Source organism: Myotis brandtii, unplaced genomic scaffold (assembly GCF_000412655.1).
Source record: "Myotis brandtii unplaced genomic scaffold, ASM41265v1 scaffold58, whole genome shotgun sequence".
Taxonomy (NCBI): domain Eukaryota; kingdom Metazoa; phylum Chordata; class Mammalia; order Chiroptera; family Vespertilionidae; genus Myotis; species Myotis brandtii.
The window spans coordinates 1,954,352-1,976,385 of record NW_005370176.1 but is presented as its reverse complement, the minus strand read 5'-3'; the positions used below and the strand labels follow the sequence as shown (position 1 = coordinate 1,976,385).

The following is a 22,034-nucleotide window of genomic DNA, read 5'->3' as shown; positions in this document are numbered from 1 at the left end:
CATTGTTTTACATCCTCAAAAGTGATCCCAATTTTGAGGAGTTTAAAGTTCCTTATTTTCTTCTTCTTTTTTAATCCCTTGAAGTAGTCCTAATAAGATTACAAGCTGTCTCAATTCCTTCAGGAACAAGCCGTGATAGAAACAAAGTTTGTGAGTGTGAAAAATGAGAGACAAGCAGATTGAATGAGAACCCGGAGTTTCGGGCGGTGGGGGGTGCCTAAGGTGCCACAGGGAGCTACCCGGAGGGGAAACAACATTTCTATTCCTAACTCATCACTTGCAGCCTAGAAGGAGCTGTGACACTTGCCGCCCACTGCTCCAGCTCACTCAGCCCGGGAAGCTGGGAGCATGTCTGTTTGAAAGTTGGAGTTTTGAATCTCTGTCTTCAGGGACCGAAGACTAGTTAGGTCTACTGTTAATGGGAATATTGATATTTTACAGGGTTTGTTTCCAGTAAACTTTTGTGGCCTTACTTGCTTCTTTTCATAGTGAATTTAGGCATTAATTTTACAACTTGCCTGGATGTCAAATGTGAAAACCTCCCTTTGTATCACATTTGGTGCTGGCATGACGAGAGCAGGGCCATCACAAGGAGCCTGGACGCGCTCCTCATGTGTACCCGCCTCCATGCAGAGGGAGCCCTCCAGGCAGCACTCCGGGTCTTGTGAAATACTCTGATACGTTTGCTCTTTCCCCAACAGGTATGCTTACCTTATTAATCATTAAAAGGTCACTTTTATTATAATTGAATATTAATTGACTATCCAACCTGTGAGATCCCAGGCAAAGCAGAGGAAGTTTCCCCTTTGACCTAAAATGTTGCATTATTAAACTGCAATATAAACATGTCATGTTCACATGAATTATGATCTCTTACATTTTATAGTTTTAAAATGTCTTAAAGGACATATTCATAAATTATCTTGTTTGAACATCCTAACTCTGTGTGAGAGACACAGCAAATTTTGTCATGATCATGGGTGATGATGATGATCATCATCATTTGCAGTTAAGAAAATGGTTCAGGGATGTTGAGGCACCAAAGATCAGACCCTAGTGGGTGAGTGAGCTGGGATTAGAACCCAGAAAGTACTGTAGGGTTGTACTCCACAGCCTCCCAAGAATGTTGGCACCAGCCATGAGCATCCGCTAAGCAATCTTCTTGCGTGGAAAGCTTCAGTCCACATAGTCTGAATCCAGGGCTCCGACACCTCCTTGGGGAGAATGAAGCCTCAGTCACCAAGAGCCAGGCAGAAGGCAGGCCTGGGAGGGGAGTTGGTCTCCTCATGCGGAGACTGTATCTCTTGGCTTTGTTGTTGTCTTGGCTGCCCTTGGATGTACTTGTGGTTTTGAAAGGTGGCCAAAGCGAGAAGCCAGGACGCTCTTAAACCTGCTGCTTGATGTCACAGAGGGAGCCTTTGTTCGCAGGCAGAGCGAGGCTTCTCCGACAGGTCTGCAGACAGGATTTCCTCTTGACATTAGCGTTGTTCGCTGGTATCCCTTTGATTCATTTATCTTCAAGGGTGAACTTTTATTTGAGTCTGGGACCTTCCTTGGACGGAGAGGGGACCGGTTCCTGTTGTTGGATATCTGTGTTGCTGGGATAACTGAGGATCAACGCTCAGAGACGTTCTGGGTCCTTTTCCCGCCTGTGGGTACGTGGAGGCACACATTCCTGGGAACAGCTGCGGAGTGCCTAATTCCCTCTGCCCCTTGGCGGTGGGAGCATGTGGCAGGACAATGTGATGTTTCATTCATTTGCATGAATGGAGCTGACTGACTAGTCACAAGTGTTTTAACCGAAAGGGGCCAAGAAGTCTGCGGAATTATCCCAAGTTAAAATCTGGTAGTAAGTAACCTACCATGTCACAGTGTCAACTCTTCAAAGCTGAACCAAAGGAGTAAGGCATGGGGTCCGTGCAGACTCTTCTCTTAAGATGGATGTACAGACCTCGCTCTGGGCTGTATCAGCGCTGTCATGTGAAAAATCGTTTTCATTTGTTCCTCTTCAGAGCCACCACGTTCTATCACCACTGCTTTCTCCCCAACGAAGCAAGTTCCCTCAAACATGCAAATAAATCAGTCTTTTACCTCAGAGTTAATCAGAAGGATCTAAATGTGAAGATCCACATGCAGACACCTGCATTTTATTTATATGTGGACCTGTCTGCTCTCTGCAAATTGGAAGCTTTTCGTGAGCAGAAGAAAAGTTGGGTTTAGAGTTGAAAAAAGCCTATTTAATAGATTAATAGATTCTATTTAATAGAAGGTCATCGAATGAATTAGCAGAATGGCAATGGCTTAGCAGCCAAGAATGTATCTATGAAGTAATAGTCCATGTGTTGAATTTTTATTCTTAAAATTTCAAAGTTGAGTTTTACTAACATTGTGAAATGCCCCGCGGTGTTTGAATGCAACTGTCCTGGATGGGTTAGTGAATTCTGAAGAATGCGCATGTCCAGGCCTAGTGCCCATGCTGTGCTGAGGCAGGAGCAGCTGGGTCAGGGGTGAGCTCGGCCCCTGCTGAGCATCGTGCTCATCCCAGGGTTGAGGGGGCCCAGAAAATGGGAAATGCCTGTATGTCCTCCAGCTGCCCGCTGTGGTCCTAAACCCTCTACTGACAGGGATGATTTGAACCTAAAGGCTGGGGTCTGTGCATTCTCAGCTGTTCTTCTGGGGAAAATGAAAGGATTTTTTAAAAAACTGATTGCAAACCACAACTAAGAAAACAATCAGAGATTACACAATGTCGTCATGCCCAACATTTTTTCTGGGTTCTACCTTCCAGCCCCCAACACACACCTTAGACAGGCCTGCTTTAAATCATGATTTTCCAGGCCTCCTTCAAGCTGTTTGGGAAAGGTCGGGTTTTTAGTCTTCTGAGAGTCAGAAACTCTGAGAGTTTTTTGCATCCCTCAGTACCTATGGAAACGTATTGTAAGCAGAAGGTGCTGTGTAGGTACAAATTATTCGCACTCTTATTACATGTGGATTTGGGTTCCATCCCAGACTAGTCAGAAGGATGGAAGCTGGAGAAGTTGTAGTTGCTGTTGTTGATTGGAAAGAGACCCGAAGCCATGGGCTTGGGACTGCAGCCACAAGACCGATAAGCCCTCAGGCCACCCTGCTGTTCGCAGCTCTGTAGTGCTGTCACCACCCAGTCTGCCCCTGAGAGACGGGCTGTTGGACTGAATGCAGAATTTCATGCTCTTCTTGGAGGTCTCAAAGATAAGCACTCGTGGTCTTCTGGTTTTACGTGTTGTACTGTTATTTACAAATTATAGAAGTCGGAGAAACCTTTCATAATCGACCCAGTCGTTGGGCAGCCTGGACTGTCTGTGGTCCAGATTCACCTGCAAACGTAGTGTCCAGAGGTAAGATAACTCCAGCTGTGGGGAGAAGGAGAAAACGCAACGCAGGCAACCCGGAGGTCTCCGTTCATGTCCCTGCTTTTCCACTTATTAGATGTATGAACTAGGGCACGTTCTAAACTATAAAATGGGGATGAAATACTCCCATCTGAGAAGTGTTGCACTACAAATGAAGGCTCCGCTGAATGTCAACACTGATTTCCACATGAGTTTTCTGAGGTCTGGTTGGAGCAGGTCACTGCTCTCAGCTCCCACCTGGTCACCAGCAGTTTATCCTCCTCCTGCCCCAACTCTGCTGAGTGACCCCTGACCGTGAAGGCCACGGTGCCTTGGCTGGGACACTGATGTGGCCGTGGCTATCAGAGAAAGCTGCCAGTGACCTTGACTCTGATTCCTGCAACCAAACCTGGTAGCCTTGTGACCTTGCAGAATAAGCTACTATACCTTTCTGAATCTCCATATCCTCAAAGGGTAGCATTAAGGTCAAGTGCAATCCCATGTGAAGGCACCTGGCATGAAGAAAGGGCTCAGATGTTGGTTTTCATCCTTCCTTCCTCCTGGAAAGCTGGAGCTGGGAGACTCCTAATCCTTGAGTGTAACCTGAGATCACGTTCAGTGCCGGGGGCTCCTGGAGAAGAAGATTTCCCACATGTTGACAGAGTCTGGCAGGAATGCTCTATCGCGTCTGCCCTAAGCTGCCCTACAGCAGTGAGTCTTGGCCACCACTCGTGATTACGGGTATAACCACCTTGCTCTGCACTGAAAGACCAGCACACCATTGTGCTGAGACTCAAAACAGAGCCTGTTTTCAGTGGACTGGCCCAGCCCTGGCTCGCTCGTCCTTGTTCTTAATGTCAGTGTCTTCACTGTTTATTCTTCGGTGAATGTTTATTGAGCTTATTTTGTGTCAGGCATTGTGCTGGGTACGGAGTTCCCATGGAGAATGAAATAGATGTGGGCCCTGTCCTTAGGGAGTGCCCAGATTTGGGGGCACACAGACAAACACATCGACAAACACTTAACAAAAGGAGGGGGTACGAGGAAGGAACATCAGGGAGCCCCTTGGATTTGGTGGAGGGAAGGCCTCTCTGGAGGAGGAAACATTTGAAGATTTAACATAAAAAGAGAATGCAAAATATTTCATTAATATTTGTTATGTTACTGTGTATTGAGATGATAATTTTGAAATAGTAGGTTAAAGAAAATATTTAAGTTAATTTCACCTATTTCTTTTCAATGGCTACCAGAAAATTTAAAATTACATTGTATTTCTATTAGACAGCACCGGTCTAGACCTTGCTAAGGAGTTTAGGTTTTCTTCCTGGGGCAAAGGGAAACGTTGAAAGGGTATACGTAAGGGAATAGCCTGATCTGATTTAGTTTTTAGAAGATTATTTGGTCTCTGGGTGGAGAATTGATTGACGGGGGAAGAGGGGCTGGAGGGAGGGCAGGAGGTGGTTCCAAAGTGCAGGGAACAGATGGTGGTGGCTCCAGGATGGTGGTGAAGGTGGGTGAAGGTGGGTGATTCAAGTCGAGCCTGCTGATTTACTGAGGGCTGGATGTGCTGGGGTGGCTCGGCAGCTGGATGTGTGGGGTGGGCTGTTTACTGTGATGGGGAAGATTGGGAAAGGATAGGGGCTTCATTGGGTTGGTTGGCTGCTTTTTCTTGGGGGAGGAAAGATAGCAGAGAATGGAGACCTCTGTTTGGGTGTGCTGGTCTGACATGCATGCAGGTCTGCGTGGGGATGTGCACCACCACTTGGTAGTATGAGCCTGGAGCTCTGAGAGGTCTGAGTAAAAGTTATGAAGTTAGGGGTCTGCGTAGAAATGAAATGGGTGCCATCACCAAGGGAGAGATTGTGAAGCATAAGGGAAGGACTGTAGGGCCAGCCCTGAGGAATCCTGGGCTCCCCTTCCAGGGAGTCCACGGAGGAGGCTGATGGAGAGCAGAGAAATGAGGCAGGAGCAGCTGTGTTGTTCAAAGGAAGGCTTTTGTTTCCATTTTTTTTTTTTTTTTAGATGAGAGACAAAATTCAATATGAAAAGATCGTAAGCATGTAATAAAGCAAAGCACATTTTTTTTTTCATATACATGATTTTTTTAACACAGTGTTTTGGTTTAATTAAAGCAGACACATCCCCAGGGCTCCCCTCCCTGCGGCCTGTCAGCAGCATGGAGATTGTGTTCCTAAGGACACTATGGACAGCAGAGGTGAATGGACAGCTGCGGTTGGCATTCAGGCTTTTGCCTGTGGGGTGACGGCTGCTTTTGCAAGGTTTTGGGGAGCAGCCACCTGGAGGCGGGTGCCTGCCCTGGAAGACAGATCTAAGGTATATGTTTCTATCTGTTTGGCTGGGTGAAGTCTTTCCTTTTAGAGGCCTTGAGGACATTATCTCAAAACTATAGCGCTTTTATTCTGCCTGTGAATTAGCGAGAAGAAACCTTTACAAACACGCTTTTTTCGAAGGGGATGGGGAATGTCGGGGGCGGAGAGGATGGGGCTGGTGGGAGCGGAGGAAGGGCAGAGAGATACCAGCCAAACAAAGCATCTGCTTTTATCAAAAGTGCTGTGTTTGGACTTAGACAGCCTGAAGCCTGATCCGCTGATGCCAGACCCTCGGTGCCTGCCAAGAGACATACTGGCCTTGATACGGCTTTTCTTCTGACTATTCAGTTGGGCGGACTGCTGCCAAGTTAAGATTTCAGCAGCGGCTTTTAGCTCAGTGCTGTCACTGGAATTCTGCTGAGCGCAGGTTAACCCATGGCCACGTCAAGTTTTTCTCAACCCAAACCACTTTGTGTCAGTCTTGGGTTCCTAGAGACTCACCCTAGTGTCATAGGTAGGACAGTGAGATGGCACTGTTTTAACACGATTAGGGAACCCGCCTGAGGAGATGGTTTAATTGCCATTCTTTTAACACACATCATGAGCACATTAATCGGGCACTGCCGTATTTTCAGATGAGATCGAGATGACTCACAGAAGCAGGAATCGGCTGTTGAAGTGAGAGAAGCAGGAGTTTTCGAAGTAAACAGTCTGTGACAACTAGGGAGGGAAGTGTGCCCTGGTTTGCAGTCTGCTCTGAGCTAGAGGAAGGAAGACTCCCCAAGTCGAGGGAAAGGATACAGATCTCATGGCCTGAAGCTCTGAAAGGGAAACAGTTCAAAAACAAATGAAAGACAACGTGTTTACCGCAATTTGAAAGAGGAAGACAAATGAGATCACCCAGGTACCTTGCGCTGCAGGGTGTGTGTGTGTGAAGGACTTTGTCCAGCCTGGACCGACTCCTGTTCGGATCCCCACTGTGGTGCGATGAGCCAGGGCCATGCCGATGAATTCACTCACAAGGACGTTGAACCTGACTGTGTGCCAGGCTTTGTGCCAGGTGCTGGATATTCAAAGAAGGCCAGGGCCTCAACCCGTTTGACGACTTCATCCCCTAGGAGAAGGGGATGCCCGTTTTGAACCATCTGACCTCACCGACACCTGTTCTCTCTATCTTTGCTGCTGATCTAACTGACCTAACTTCCCCTTCACAGCGTAGCCCTTTGTATCATCTCACTAGTCCAATGAGAAGTCTGGTTTTCTTGACCTCCGACCTTAACATCTTTCAGGTCGCAGGTCACTTTTTCTCCTTGACCGGGTGACTGCAGGTTGTACTTTCTGGCTAACCCTTCCCCAGGGCCTGCCTTCTCTGTGCCAACACTTCCTCTGTGCTGTCCTCGCCGTAGACCCAGACGCAGAAAAGGTCAGGCCATGCAACCAAGGGCCAGATTAGAGGGTGGCCCTGGCTGTAAAAGAACCAGAGTGAGCAGAGGATTGTGAGAAATGCTGAGGATAACACAAAGGGCTTTCAGAAGTTATGTCCGGAACAATAAGACCAAAGAGAGGGGGAATGTGAGAGAAACAGAGAAACCAAACTGCTGAGCTTCTGTTCGGCTGGCCTTTTTTTTGTCAAGGAAATGACTTCTGTGATTGGAAAAGGTAGAGTGAAGATGAAGGAAGAGAATGAGGCCATGACAAGAGGCTCTAAGACCACCAAGTAAGACGAAGCCCCATGGCCCCAGAAGACTGAGCGCTTGAGGCTGGGACCATCACACCAGTGCTGTAACCAGGAGCTACAGGAAAGATGCAGAGAGATGTTTCAGTTTCCAAAAAAGAACTTGGAAGATAGAGTTAATCTCTATAACGATAAGATTGACATCAAATTCGGGGGAAAGGGGGGTTTTTAGGACAATGATTTCTTTTGAAAACTTGGTAAAGGAAGCAGCAACCTTAGGAAGTAGCAAGGCTTTGTCAAAAGCAAGTCATACCAGATTAACTCTCCTTTTCCTAGGGTTACTCTGATGGTAGATTAGAGGAATGTTGAGAAGGTGTGTATGCAAATGCCAATCATTGGTGATGTCCTTGGGGTGAGAACGATTCCTGCTAGATGATAGTGCATGAAGCTTGCTGTAGGCTGTGTCCTCAGCCCCATTCCAGCCAATTTAAAAACCCATTTAGACAGTAATATTGACATACAGATCACATTGGTGGATGACATGAATCTTGGAGGAATAGCTAATATGTCAAAATGACAGGTATGAGATCCAAAAATGATCTTGGCATTTTCAAACAACAGACCAAATCTAACTGGAAAGAGTGTAGGGAGAAGGAAAGACTTTCTCTAGAGTGCAAAAACAAAGTAAAGGTATGGGGTTTGTCTCAATAGCCACATGTGAACAACATTCCAGAATTTGGATCACACCAGCCTCAGAGTGAGTCAGCCGTATGCTATGGTTGTCAAAAGGGCTCATGTGATTTTAGGAGCATTAATTGCAGTTTAATAATGAGACTGAGAGAAGTGGTCACGCTTGGCTGCCCAGATCACATCCGGTAAATGTTTTTAGCTCTAGACACCAGAAATGGAAGATGAATTCCCCCACTGCAGTAGAACAGTGAGCTTCTGTCTAGACCACGCCTCTGCTCTAAAACATATCTGTTGGTTTAATCATTAAGAACTATCCCTAAGGTTCTTTATACTTGTGAAAAGGAACTTCTCATGTCATGTGTTAAACCTGGGAGGAGGATATAAAATAAGCACCAACCTTAATCCTGTCAACTACTAGTGAAAAAGCCTGTTTTAACAAAGGTCAATAAATACATGGTGAGATGTAAGAGAATGAATCTCTTCTCATTCATTAAGGTGAAGAAACAAAATATATTGTACTAAGTGTACATCTCAAAGTGTTATAGTTCTCTGTTTTTAAAGCTACATCCCTTTTTTTAAATTAGCAAAGGCTATTCACATAATATGCCCCCACGTAGAGCAAGAAATATCTCTTTATTGGGACTTTAATGTGATTGTCAGTATCTGTAAGGACCTGAACATCTGACTGCACGCTGGCTGATACTTTTCCGAGAGACGTCATCTCTCCACTCACCAGGCCAGCCCTGTCTTAAGCATCTATTTCTTTCCATCTTCCCATAAACAGATGGCCCTGTGGTAGATGCTATCTGTCCTGGTTATCTCCCTGATTAACCTCCTCCCTGGCCTTTCAAATATGCCCAGAGAGACTCATTTTCAGCAGAAGCAGCCAGCCTCGCAGGCAGTGCCACTTTGGAAACATCTGGTCTCAGTGGTGCTGGGGAGCCTCTGCCTGAGGCCATCACAGTCCAGTCACGGGCCCGTGGCTAAGTTACCTCCTTAAGGAAGAACCCCATCAGTCCAAGAGGGAACCTTTCTCTCTCGGTTCCCTCTCTTCCTACAACATTATTCTTCCCTTGGTGAACCCATGGAGTGTGGTGGAAGGGAAAGGTCAGGGTCTAGGTCTCCTACACAGTGGAGAGGACACACATATTCATTCATTCATTCATTCATTCATTCAAACCAACATTTATGGAGCAACTGTGCTCTGGGGCTACAAAGTAGGATAAAATAAAATATGCTCCCTGTTCTCGGGGAGCTCATGGTCCAAGAAGGGAGATAGGCAAGAGTATACATACTATACTGAATTATCATTATTTGTTATAAAGTTTTATGATGCATAGAAAAGAAGTGTTGAGGAGATGTTATTTCATTAATTCTGTGAGTTGTGGGGGTGGAGCAGGGGAAAGAGTGGTCAGAGAAGGTGGGAAGACATGGGGATTCCAGGCTTCTTGATTCAGGAAATTCCTATAGTTTGGATGTGTTGGAGTGTAAAGGACAAGGAAAGATGAGGCTGGTGAGATGGGCAAAGCCTTAGAACCAAGGATATCATCTAATAAAATATAAAATGAGAATGGTAGACTGCCCCATGTATTAATCTTACCCAAAAGAACATGTGATCTAGTAAGGAATATTGTCCAGTGGACACAAATTCTTAGCAGATTTAAAGCCTGTTACCATGTCTTCCTCCCTTTATCCCTCTACCCTCCCTTTTCCCCAGCTGAGATTTTGAGATGTTGATGGAGCTTCAAGGTGGAGGATGGAGGGTGAAGGCACTAGATCCGTGGTCGGCAAACTGCAGCTCACGAGCCACATGCGGCTCTTTGGCCCCTTGAGTGTGGCTCTTCCACAAAATACCACGTTCGGGCACGCATACAGTGCAATTGAAACTTCGTGGCCCATGCGTAGAAGTCGGTTTTTGGCCTGGGCGAGTCTATTTTGAAGAAGTACTGTTGATATTTGGCTCTGTTGACTAATGAGTTTGCCGACCACTGCACTAGATCAAAACCATATTTACATGTAAAAAGGCTGCAGCCACAAGGTTGCTGGTGGAGGGCAAACTTTCTCCTGGTTGTTGGGTTCTCCTTTCCTGATTGTGTTGCATGCCCTGGTGCATGGGTCAGTTAAGAATGGTAAACCATTAGACCAGCGGTTCTCAACCTGTGGGTTGTGACCCCTTTGGGGGTGAACGACCCTTTCACAGGGGTCGCCTAAGACCATCGGAAAACACATATATAATTCCATATTGTTTTTGTGATTAATCATTATGCTTTAATTATGTTCAATTTGTAACAATGAAATTGGGGTCACCACAACATGAGGAACTGTATTAAAAGGTCACGGTATTAGGAAGTTTGAGAACCACTGCATTAGACCCTGAGGCTGCAGTGTTTATTCCTCGTTGGCCCCACTACTTCAAGTAAACAGACGGCCTACTGGTCAGACACACCCTGCCTTTTCATCTTACATTTCAGTTAAGTGTTCTAGGAATGCATACACTTGTGATGAATGAACACCCACAAAGCAAGATCTCCCTAGTCCCTCCCATCAGTAAATTTTAAATCTCTAAAGTGTTTGCACAGTGCTTCATATCTAGGAACCTTGCTCTACTTCCTTATAAGGTCTGTATAGATTCTTTGAGTGTTCTATGTTGACAGTTTTTAGTTGTGAATCATGACAGTTTTATTCTCCCTTTTCCAGTTCTTATACCTTTTATTTCTTCTGCTTATTTATCTGTATTGGCTTGGACCCCCAGGACAGTGATGCACAGAAGCAGTAATAGTGGACACCCTAGTCTTGTTGCTGATTAATTGACTGATTGATTGATTGATTATAGTAATGATTCTGATTCTTCACTATTAAGAATGATACTTGCTGAGGTTTTGGGGTTTTGACAAAGATGCCCTTTGTCAGGTTATGGAGGTGTGTGTTTTTACTATATCTAGTTTGTGGAGAATTAACTTTCTCCCTGCAAAGATCATGAAAAGATGATTTTTTAAAAATGCCTTTCACCCTATCAATCAGATGCCCAAATGATTTTTCTCCTTTAATGTGTCAAAGTGATAAATTATATTAATAGAATTTCTCATGTTAAACTGGCCCTGTATTTTTGAGTCAACCCAATTTGGTTATGATGTATCTTTGTAGATTCTTGGATTCGCTTTGTCAATATCTGTTTAGGATTTTTCATATCTGTTCATGTGTGAGGTTAGGCTATACTTTTCCTTTCCCGTATTGACCTTGTCTGTTTTTTTGTATCAAGATTATAATATCTTTTTCAAGTCTCTTGAAGAGTTTTTACAATTTTCAAGTAACAAATAATTCCAAAATTTGGCAGAACTTGCTAGATAGTAAAACCATATAGGCCTGTGGGAAGATATTGAACTGCTGATTCCATTTTTTAATGGTCATAGAACTATTCAGATTTTCTGTTTGTTTTTGAGTCTTAGTTTTAATTTATTTTCTAGGAATTTGTTAATTTTTCCTAAGCTTTCAAATTTAGGCATAAAGATGTTCATAGTATTCTCTTTCTATGCTCTTTTGTACCTATGATCATGCCCCCTTTTAATTTCAGATTCTCTGGGGAAGAATCTGCTCCCCACCATCATTCAGCTTGTCGGCATAATTCAGTTTCTTATGGTTGCAGGACTGAGGTCTCCATTTCCTGGCTGTCTGCCAGGGGCCACTCCAAGTTCCATGCCATGGGCCTTTCACAGGCTCTCTCATCACGTCACACCAACAACAGGATTCCTTATGTCAGGTCCCTCTCACTCTTCAAGTCAAGTCCACTCAGATAATTGTCATATCTTAATGTCAGCTGATTTGGGACTTTAGTTACATCTGCGAAATCCCCTCACAGCATTCTTAGTGCTTGATTGACTCACCAGGGGATGGGAGTCTTGGAAGGAGGCATCCTCAGATTCTACCTATCACAGTGAGGTTGGAGAGCTGGCTGGGCTCATGCCAATCAGAGCCTCAACACCTGCGGTGAGGACTTCAGGGCTTTGTTCTGAGTGGATGGGAGCAGTTAGAGGATTCTGAGTGGAGCGGGGGTTGGGGGGGCAAGGGGGAGACCTGGTATGAGTAAGGGCCACTCTGGCTGCTGTGTGGAGATGGTGGAGCTGGAGTGGAGCTGGGAGGGTCTTGCAGGATTCAGGTGGCAGGTGACGGTGGCCTGGACTAAGGTGGCACTAACTCCCGAGCACTTACAGTTCCCCAAATGCACCGGATTGTCTCACGGCCCCATGTGTTTGCACATGCTTCTCTTGTTGCCTGGCCATTCTCATCACCACCTACCCCACAGCTTCTTCACTGGGACAAGTCCTACTCGGCCCTAAAACATGGCGCAGATGTTGTAGAAAGGCTTCTTCCTGGTGTGTTTCTCTCACTGACACCCTCTCTCTAACTTGAGCTGTTTGGATCTTTGGCTCTGCCTTCCCCACTTGCCTGAGATCTGCCTGAGGACAGGGCCTTTGTCTTGGATTCCTGTGTTTCCGGAGTCTGGCCTCGTGCATGGCATATTGTAGGTGCTCCATGATGTTTGAGGGATGCGTGTAGAAAGTACAGAAGATACTGGGCATGAAGTAGACAGGTCCGTATTCTTGGGGAGCTCACCTTGTAGAGGGAGAGACCATGTATAAATAAACACTATGTAGTGAGCTGGGATGCAAACACTATGCCACATGTGCCAGCTCTGTGAATTCCTCATGTGTGTGGGTTTTAGGGGGAGCATTTGTCCTCCTCAGCCTTGCATCTCGTTTCTCACATTCCCCCATTACATGATGTAATCATTTTATTACCAGTGGTCCCTTTTTATGTGTATCTAAAAGGACATTTGTTTGGCAACTTGTTAGCCATTACTTTATTCTGTACTATTTAAAGAATTAAACATTCATTCATTTAAAACTTTATGTGACTTAAGACAGACATAGGGTACTTCCTTCCCTATCTGTATTCCAACCACTTGGGGAAGATCCCTGTTAGGGAAATTTTTCTTGCGTATTCAAGATAGAGAACCTCTTAGCTCAAAACAGCAAACACTTTTAGATCAAGTGTCCTTTTAAGAGGGAGAAAATCATTAACCTGGTCAGAGATGAGAAACAAGCTGAAATAATAAATATATCCCAACTAGACATCCCTCGGTATGCACTCAAGAAAGTGGGATAGTGGAAAGAGTGACTTAACTGGAATAAACACAGTGATGTTATTTAAAACTCAATACACTTAAGGACAAAATAACAGGCGAGTCCGGTTTCACCCTGCTGCTTTCCTGCGGTCTGTGGACCGTCCAGTGAGGGGCCGCAGGCCTCGCGGGGGGCTGGGGACGCCTGCCAGACTGCAGTTGTAAAGAGAGATGCACACAGCATCATGGATCCACATGGGTGGGGATTCATTTAAAAAAAAAAAACACGATGTAAAAAAACCCCAACTTTTTATTTATATTGCCAAGTTCCTCTGTTTGTTTTCCAGTGATCTCTGTTGGAGAATATAAATCTGTGGTTCAAGGAGTGTTTGCTGCACAGTCTTGTATGAATAATTGGATATCCTATTTAAAATTAGTGGCTGGGGCTACTGGGCCAACTGCTATGTTTTCTAGCTCATGTCTTCCTGGTTAGCTGGGATCGGGGGCAGGCTGAGGAAGGAGACACAGCACTTCTGCATTTAAATATCATTTTAGTTTGGTCCAAGGCAATTATTTTTAAAGCTTTAGGATTTGTAGCACACCCACTCGGTTCTGTTTATGCTCCTTACATTCCCTCCCTTGCGTCTCTGAAAAGGATGAGGAGGAGAATATGAGGACCCACTAGGGCACCCTGGGAGTCCTGAACTAGAACCTGAGAACCCTGGATTCCCCTCTGCTTTCGGAACAGGGCTCCCTTAGCGGAGTTCATTTGGGGGCAGGGTCAAAAGGGGACTTCAGTTTACCCCTGACCAGCGCCAAGAGTGTGTGTGATGGGGGATCAAACGGAACCCGGGAGTCCATCCAAGGAAGGAGGGGCATTTGGGAGAACACCCAGGCTCCGGGCACAGGGTCTGTGGGCGGGAGAGCAGGGTGGTGGGAAGAGCACAGGCCTGCCCTGAGGTCATCCCGTCTCTGAGTGGGGACCTTACAAACCTTCCGGAGCGCCCGGGCACAGCACCTGGCCTGCTCCAAGTGGGTAACCCCACTCCTGAGAGTCTGAGCGGTTACCCTGAGGGAACTTAGAGAGTTTTCAGGTGCATCGCTAGAGAAAGGGAGAGAGGAATGTTTCAGCTTTCACATGTGAAAGCAGAAGGAGTTTACAGCTAAATCTGGCGAGAAGAGCAGGTCCTGGACAAAATTCTAAAAAGAATTTACCAAGAGAATGACATTTGAGCACCTAAAAAAAGAGTTAAAATTGCAAATCATAACTGTATGGTCTTGCTGTTTGGCAGATATTCCCCCCAAAAGGAGTGAAATGAAGCTCAAAAAAATATTTGACAGTGTTAGCTGCCAATGACAAAATTCAAGCCTTCAAGTGAAAACGAGAACTTTGGAACATTTATCTCCTCCACCATGCGCTCCCTGCTTCCCAATACTTACTTACTTCTGATGAGGTCAATGATGACATTAATTTGGGATTCCTTTTTTATGTTATAATGAAATGGGTCAACATTTAGAATAGCTGCATAATTCAATGAACCAGTATTTGCTAGAAGAGTGGGTTACACAATCGCGTGTGGCTAAAACAAGGTGCAAGATAGATGCAAAAGAGTAGAGATATGGTTTCAGATTCCACATTACAGCCAATGTTTAAAAAACTGCCACTTGTCACGTTTGGTATGGTATCAAAGAATATCCACAAGTAACTGAACCATCTATTAAAATACCCCTCCCTTTTCCAATTACATATCTGTATGAGGATGGATTTTCTTCATTTATTTCAACCAAGGCATGTCTACTTGAATATGGAAGTAGATAAGAGACAGTAAAAAGATTTGCAAAAATGTGAGACAATGTCACTCTTCTCATCATTGAATGAATTTCTGTTACGAAAAACATATCCATTATTTATAAAAATGCTACTTATTTAAACACATAATGGGTTTACTTTTAACAAGTAAATTGATTAAAAATTTGAAAATTTCTCAGTTTTAATTTCTGTGATCAGTAATCAGTAGGTATAATCCACATGTACAAAAGGTCTTTGGGATCCTCAATAACTTGGAGCATAAAGAGATCCTGAGACCAAAATCATTTGAGAACCATTGATTTAAACAGCTCACATCCTATACCAGTGATGGCGAACCTTTTGAGCTCGGCGTGTCAGCATTTTGAAAAACCCTAACTTAACTCTGGTGCCGTGTCACATATAGAAATTTTTTGATCTTTGCAACCATAGTAAAACAAAGACTTATATTTTTGATATTTATTTTATATATTTAAATGCCATTTAACAAAGAAAAATCAACCAAAAAAATGAGTTCGTGTGTCACCTCTGACACGCGTGTCATAGGTTCGCCATCACTGTCCTATACTGTTTATCCATGCATCAAGACACGTATGTATTAATAGAAATTTGAAGAAGATGAGAAATAGCATTTCAGTGGTTCTAACATCTTTCTGCACGCATGAGCCTGACCACTGGGCTCAGATAATTAGCATAAGACTGAATGACTATTCACCTAAAAGTTACTTCAGTAGAAAACCAGGGGTTCAAGAACATTAAGGGGAGCTCCATGGCCAGAGTTCCGTCGACAAAGTTTTTAGTCATTGGCTGGGTGGTTCCACAGAGATTTACATCTGCAGGATGGGGCCAGGCCCAGCAGGCAGACTCAGCAGCTTTGGGGAAAACGCCAGCTTGCAGGCAAAGTGAGTGCCTCGCCCTGAAAGTGATGTATACCCTCTGATGGGAATGCACCCAGGACCTGTGAGCCTAAGCTCTTCGCTGGTCCTTTGGTTCTACAAAGGGACTCATTTCAGAACCTCAGCTGCCTGCACGCAGAGAGCATCTCAGTGCCAGCCTGCCTCTACCCTGTGCCCTGTGCCCTGTGAGCTGCCCTCACCGGGCAGTCAAGCCAGGCCAAGAAGGGATTCCCACCCCCAAACTGGTTGTGTCTCTGAGCTGTGGCTTGGCTGCTGCTGTTCTAGGGAGTAGACCTGCTGACTCCCAGAGTCTCTCCAAAGCCCTGGATGCAGCCAAACCTGCAGACGGCTGCTTGTTGGAGTGCCCCTGCCTTCAGGCGGACGAGTTCTTGATGTAGATATGCTAAGACGCCTCCTTAAGAAGATGAGTTTTACAGGCTTCGGAGCCATCGTGTCCTTTCAAAATGATCGCACTGTGCAGGGCCGGGTTGTTTCGAAGTTTAGGCCTCCGGAGGCAGCTGTCTCTGCACGTCCTCGTTGAGGGGCCACCTTGCTGTAACTCCGCAAGCACTGGAAGCATCAGTCTCAGGTCTCGACCCCCCTTCCCTTTGCCTTAGTCAGACCCTCTTCCGCTTTCTATAGTAAGAGCATCCTCAGTGCCATCGCTGCTGTTTAATTGTCTGGTCAGCCCTAGTGTTTTATTATGATAAACACGAGCAGACAGTAGGTGGGGAGAGAAACAAATAATTGAGCACCAAAGAAAATTAGGGCGAATTGCTCAGCTTGACACCAGGAATGGGTAGCCAATCAAGTCAGCCATAAGAGAGAGGGGAGAGAGGGAAGAGAGGGGAGAGAGAGAGAGAGAGAGAGAGAGAGAGAGAGAGAGAAGAGAGAAAAGAGAAGAGAAGAGAAGAGAAGAGAAGAGAAGAGAAGAGAAGAGAAGAGAAGAGAAGAGAAGAGAAGAGAAGAGAAGAGAAGAGAAGAGAAGAGAAGAGAAGAGAAGAGAAGAGAAGAGAAGAGAAGAGAAGAGAAGAGAAGAGAAGAGAAGAGAAGAGAAGAGAAGAGAAGAGAAGAGAAGAGAAGAGAGATGGTTTAAAAGCAGAACTGGGCACAAGCCCCTTTCTCTCTCACTGCTGGGTGCTGGGTGATCTTGGGCAGCGCCTTGCCTACCGGAGCCTCCATGTACTTCTGTCAAGGTGGATGCGACACAGCTGCCGGGCTAGACTGCTGCCCGCATGGGCAGCCAGCCCTGCTTCACTCCCACTTCTGTCCTCCTCCAAGCTCTTTGCCTCAGACTTGAAGGCTAATTGTTATGCTCTAGTGAACCTAGAATCACCACAAGGAAAGAGTCCAGCATTTGGAGGCTGAACGTGACAGAATATATAGAGCTTCTAGACTGAGGTCATGGTGGTACCCTACCCCCACCCACCCAGCACGCACCACGAAGGGAATTGGTGTCTGCTCTGACTTCCTGAGTATTGTCTGGGAGGTGGGCCCATCTTAATAATTTGGATGGATAGGGTGAGATATTGTTGGATACATTTTACTCAGTGCAGGAATGCATGGTTCCCAATGGTTCTCATATTTTTGTTTTCTCTTTTCAGGGATCAGCAACTTCTGGACCCAACTCTGGAATATGTGAAGGTAGGAAACCAGGATTTAACATGTAATCACGACCCTAAGCAATGGATTTCCCATTTTTTAACACAGTGTTGCCAAGTAATGCTACTGTCTGGCTTGTGTGGGAAGCTGATGCGATGGAAACAACCAGGAGATAATTTGACTGTTTCAGGCCTTTAGTAGACTTTGTAGGGGTCTTACCTCATCCCAGTATAGTCTACAGTCTTTTCTTTTTATCTGAAACTCTTAGGGCCAGGTGTGTTTTAAAATTTAGAATTTTTAAAGAAATGCAATATGGTAGATATATATAAAACACCCCAACAGGCTCTAGGGTCAGCTCCCCTTTATCAAACTCATGACTTCAGCAGTGAAATGGAAGAATTTCACCCTAAATAGGATAAAGAGATCACAAATGATTTTATGTAGTTCAGGTCATGTTTTGCCACCAAATGAGGACAGGTTTGTTTGGCAGCCAAATGAATTATTCTTAAAATCCCAGTTTTCAGAGAATTTTGGATTTGGGAATGGTGGGTGAGGAATTGTGAAGCGTGTTTATCCTCGGCGAGGACTGAAGGCGCCCTGAGGTTTTCTGTGTCGTCCTTTCCTTCTCCACCGCCACCTCCTGTCAGCGGATCTGGAACTGTGAGCTGTGCTCACACCTTACCTTCCAGTGGGGCCGACATTCAGTGCTTATAAGTAGTTGATGCTTCTCTAGACCGTGTTTTCCTTCTGAGCAGAAAGAAAGGGGGCTTTTCACTTCTTCCCTCTGCTCCCCACCCCATTTTTCGGGTGTGTATGTTTGCTTTATTTTATTTTTGAGAACTGTCATTAAATCTGGTACCTACTACAGAAAAGAGAATTCTGATTTGTCACACCTGGTTTCTTTATTTCTGACATCACGATTGATTTTTTCTTATAATATTTTTAAGTATAATATGAAGGGGGAAAACAGACAATTTCTTAAGAGAAATTAGCAGCTGTGGGAAATTGCTCGGTTCATCTATGTTAAGCCAAATAGAAGCTTATGGAAGAGAGAATTTAAGGAAGCTTATGGAAACCTAGCACAGAGAGAGCACAAAGAAAGATATTAATTTTTAGGAGAAATCATGGCAGGAGTTAGGATTTAAGGAGCTTGCCTCTGAGGAGCCACAGTCATCTTCATTGTTCCCAGAGCAGCATCCCATTTGGGGAGAACTCGGCCTGTTGCTTTTCCGTGGGCCTGTACCTGCCCCAGGGGTTTGGCGTGTTGTCCCTTAGACCAGAGGATGGACGGTACAGGCGGGAGCTATAGTGGAACCACTTGGTCACCTGAGGCAGTCATCCTGAAGTGTGTTGGGATGGGTCTGTGTCTGAACGGCAGTGCCCCAGGAGCAAATGTGTAATCCTGAACTGCAGGGCCACTCCGTCGGAATCTGGCCAGAGCTGTCAGTGCTGTGTCTCCCTCCCTCCCGGATGCCTCCCACATGCTCTCCTGCAGGTTGTGCTCTGCAAAGCGTTAGGGGACCCTGCTCACAGACTGAGATTTGACTTGACCGCAGCCTAAATTGCCCTACAATTATTCACAGCAGCCCTTACGACTCACTCCCTGCCGTGCTTCAGAAATTGGCCGTCTCCACTGCAGGCTCACTCGGGCCGTGCTCAGCAAGCACAGCCCCTCCCCTTACTCCAATAACTCAGCCTTTTCTTTTACAAAAGTCCAAACCTTTTAAGATAATCCAGTGATGAATTCTAAAGCTAAACATAGACTTTTGGTGTGACCTGTTTTAGTGTTATCTAAGCTATGGCCCGTGAATGTCGGTCTTTGTGACTCGAGTCTAGTTGACTGAGGAGGTACTGGGGTTGCCAGGGGCTTCTCTCTAGCGGGGCTCTCCCTGCCTCCCCAGCCATAAGACATGACAGAATGGCTCTCTGTGGCTCCAGGGGGCTCTCCTTTTCAAGGACTTGCTGAGGTGTTCTGAAGGTTGCTCTCTGCTCCTAACTGTGTCTGAATCTGGTTGGATAAACGAGGTCTCTGACCCTCCTGGGTACATCACAGATTTCTCTCTGACTTTGCCCTTGGTGTGGAGGGCTGGCTTGGGATTTGTTCATTGGGTGAATGTAGCATATTCCCATTTGCTTCTGTGGGCCCTGAAGCTCTGAGAGCACGTTCCAGGTCTGAGTGGCTCCCTGTGTCAGTCTCCTTGGGCCCTCAGCCCACCTGACCATTTCTCAGGCTTAGTGCCCTCTCGAGTCTTGCCGATCTGTTAGCTGGTGCCTAGAGACTGGAGGGGCCAAAGATGATCGAGGGAGTGAGGTGAGAGAGCTGTGATAAAGTGGGATCCAGGTGGCCTTCCTGACTTTGAGCTGTTTGTTCCCTACACCCCCCTTGTGCACGTCCTGCCTCTTGGGCATGGAGAGAAGTAGAGATTCAATGAAAAATATATTACATCCTGTGGGAGCCACCTGGGAACGGTCAGGTTTGTCAGCCTAATGAACAAGAGTCAAGATATCAACTTTTTAGGGACTGGTTGTGATCTCAGAACAGCGTGCGTGGTCGCTGAGTCTCGACGTTGCAGTGGAAGCACCCAGGTGTGGCCAACAGACAGCAATGCTCATCCTGACGGGAGCTCTGGCCCCAAGTTTCTCTCTGTGTCTCCAAATGCCTCTCTTCTTTCCATTGGAGACTTGCTAACGGTCTTCACCTGGTTTTCCCAGTGCCCAGACATGGGAGAGCCATCTGGGGCCGCCTTGCCTCCTTGGGTCTGGGGGAGAGGAGGCATTGATGCTGAAGCGTAACAAGTAGGATGATGGGGCTGTGGTTGTGGCAGGAGAACGCTGGGTAGAGAACGAATCCAAAATGCATTTCTGTGCAGCTTGTATTCTGGGTCCTGCTGGCACTCCCCGCACTTTGCATTGCAGCACACAATGCAGCGGGGAAAGGACTGGCCTGGTTGCTAGGCTACCGGTCGCTCCTGTGAATGGAGGGGGATGTGAGGCTGGGAAGCGGCTGTGTGGTGGCTCTTCCACCTCCGGCTGCTCTCCCGCTGGCGCCCGGCAGCATCAGACCCTCCAGCTGAATTCCATGCCCGATGTGATAAGACTCTGGAGCAGGTCCACAGGAGCTGGCGGTTTAGCAAGCTCACTCTCCACTATTTCTCTCTCTTTAATTCTGACCATTAGAGGGGGGAGTTTTGTTTCCCTTTTTTTTTTTCTTTTTTTACCTTTTCCTTGTTTTCCTAGCCCTCTCCTCTCCCATATTTTTTCCCTCACAGTAACTCAAAACACGATTGCCTTGCAAGTCTGATGTTAACTGTTTTTATAAACACGAGGCCCCTCTCTGTAACATAGTAATTGATTCTCTTCGGCTGAATCTGAAGCCGCTCCTTCCAGGTAAAAAAACAAAACAAAACAAAAAACAGAAACCTCCACAGCGGCTCCACCTTCCTCCTGCTCTTTAGTTGTGAGTGACTGGCTAGTGGTGTGCAGCTCAGGAATTTTCCTCTGCGTACCTAGCATACCTTACCCTAGATAAAACTAGCTTTTTTTTTTTTTTTAAATGGGGGAAATAGCTCTAAGCAAAATTGTGTAGTACAGTTCACCTTCTGGGTTGCTTTCCCTGTTTATTGCTCCCCATTTGGTTTTTGCCACATTTTCACTCCCATCAAAATTTGATAAAATTATTGTACTGAAATGTGAATAAATGGTAATAGCTCAGTGTGTTAGTCTTCCCAGATAGCATTCCGAGAGGAGACTCCAAGTCACACCACCCCTCAGGGTCCCACGGAGGGGCGGAGGGGCGGAGGGGCGGAGGGGCGCGTGGCCCACACTGTGTTCCCACAGCAGGAGACCTTAGGCCGACCAGTTTCTCTCTGTGGGTTCCACCTTCCTGGCCATGAGCAACCAGGGTGGGCAACATAGTTAGGATCCTCTTTTTGTGATAGGCTGGAGGGGCAGGTGTTTTAGCCAATGGGAAGGGGTTCTTTATTAACCTGCGGATCTCGGTCATAAAATTGCCCTATGGAGAGAATGAGGCTGGCATTTCGTGGTGAGTCTCAGACATTAGACCAAGGGTCTGACTGATAGTTGCCCACCCATCATGTTACCTCAAAAGACTGGAGACTGACCCCCAACGCCCCTCCAGTCGCTTTTACTTTGTAAGCCCTTCTTAAACCCGCGAGAGCTACTTTTCGTTTTTACTCTCTGTCGTTCTTTTCCTGGGGCTACCTCTTTAAGCTTCAGGAACTGCCGTCCTGCTCCACCCCACACTGGATTTTATAAATTTATCTTATTTCCTAGCCCCTCCCCCCTTACACCTATCTTCCTTTCAGGCCAAAGATTTCTAATTGCTTGTGGCTTCTTTATACACAAGACTTACAGTTGTTTTAATAAAGAGTCTGTTTTCTGGGAGTGGTTTGAAAGTGTATGTTTTGGGGTGGAGGTGATTAACTGGGGCAGAGCTGGAGGATTTTTCTTTTAGAAGAAATGTTTATTATGAAGGAAACTGGAGTGACTTTTTTTTTTTTTTTTTTTTTTTATACTCTGTGTCCCAG

The 22,034-nt window shown here is 45.8% G+C and overlaps 1 protein-coding gene across 1 annotated transcript in view; it reads left to right on the top strand.

The window, feature by feature from the left end:
- Positions 1-22,034, top strand: part of BCAR3 (breast cancer anti-estrogen resistance 3) — a 104,442-nt gene that overhangs the window by 11,422 nt on the left and 70,986 nt on the right. Inside the window, exon 3 of the mRNA XM_005878987.2 lies at positions 17,490-17,529. Coding sequence (XP_005879049.1) covers positions 17,490-17,529 — 40 coding nt within the window. The remainder of the gene's footprint in view (positions 1-17,489; positions 17,530-22,034) is intronic.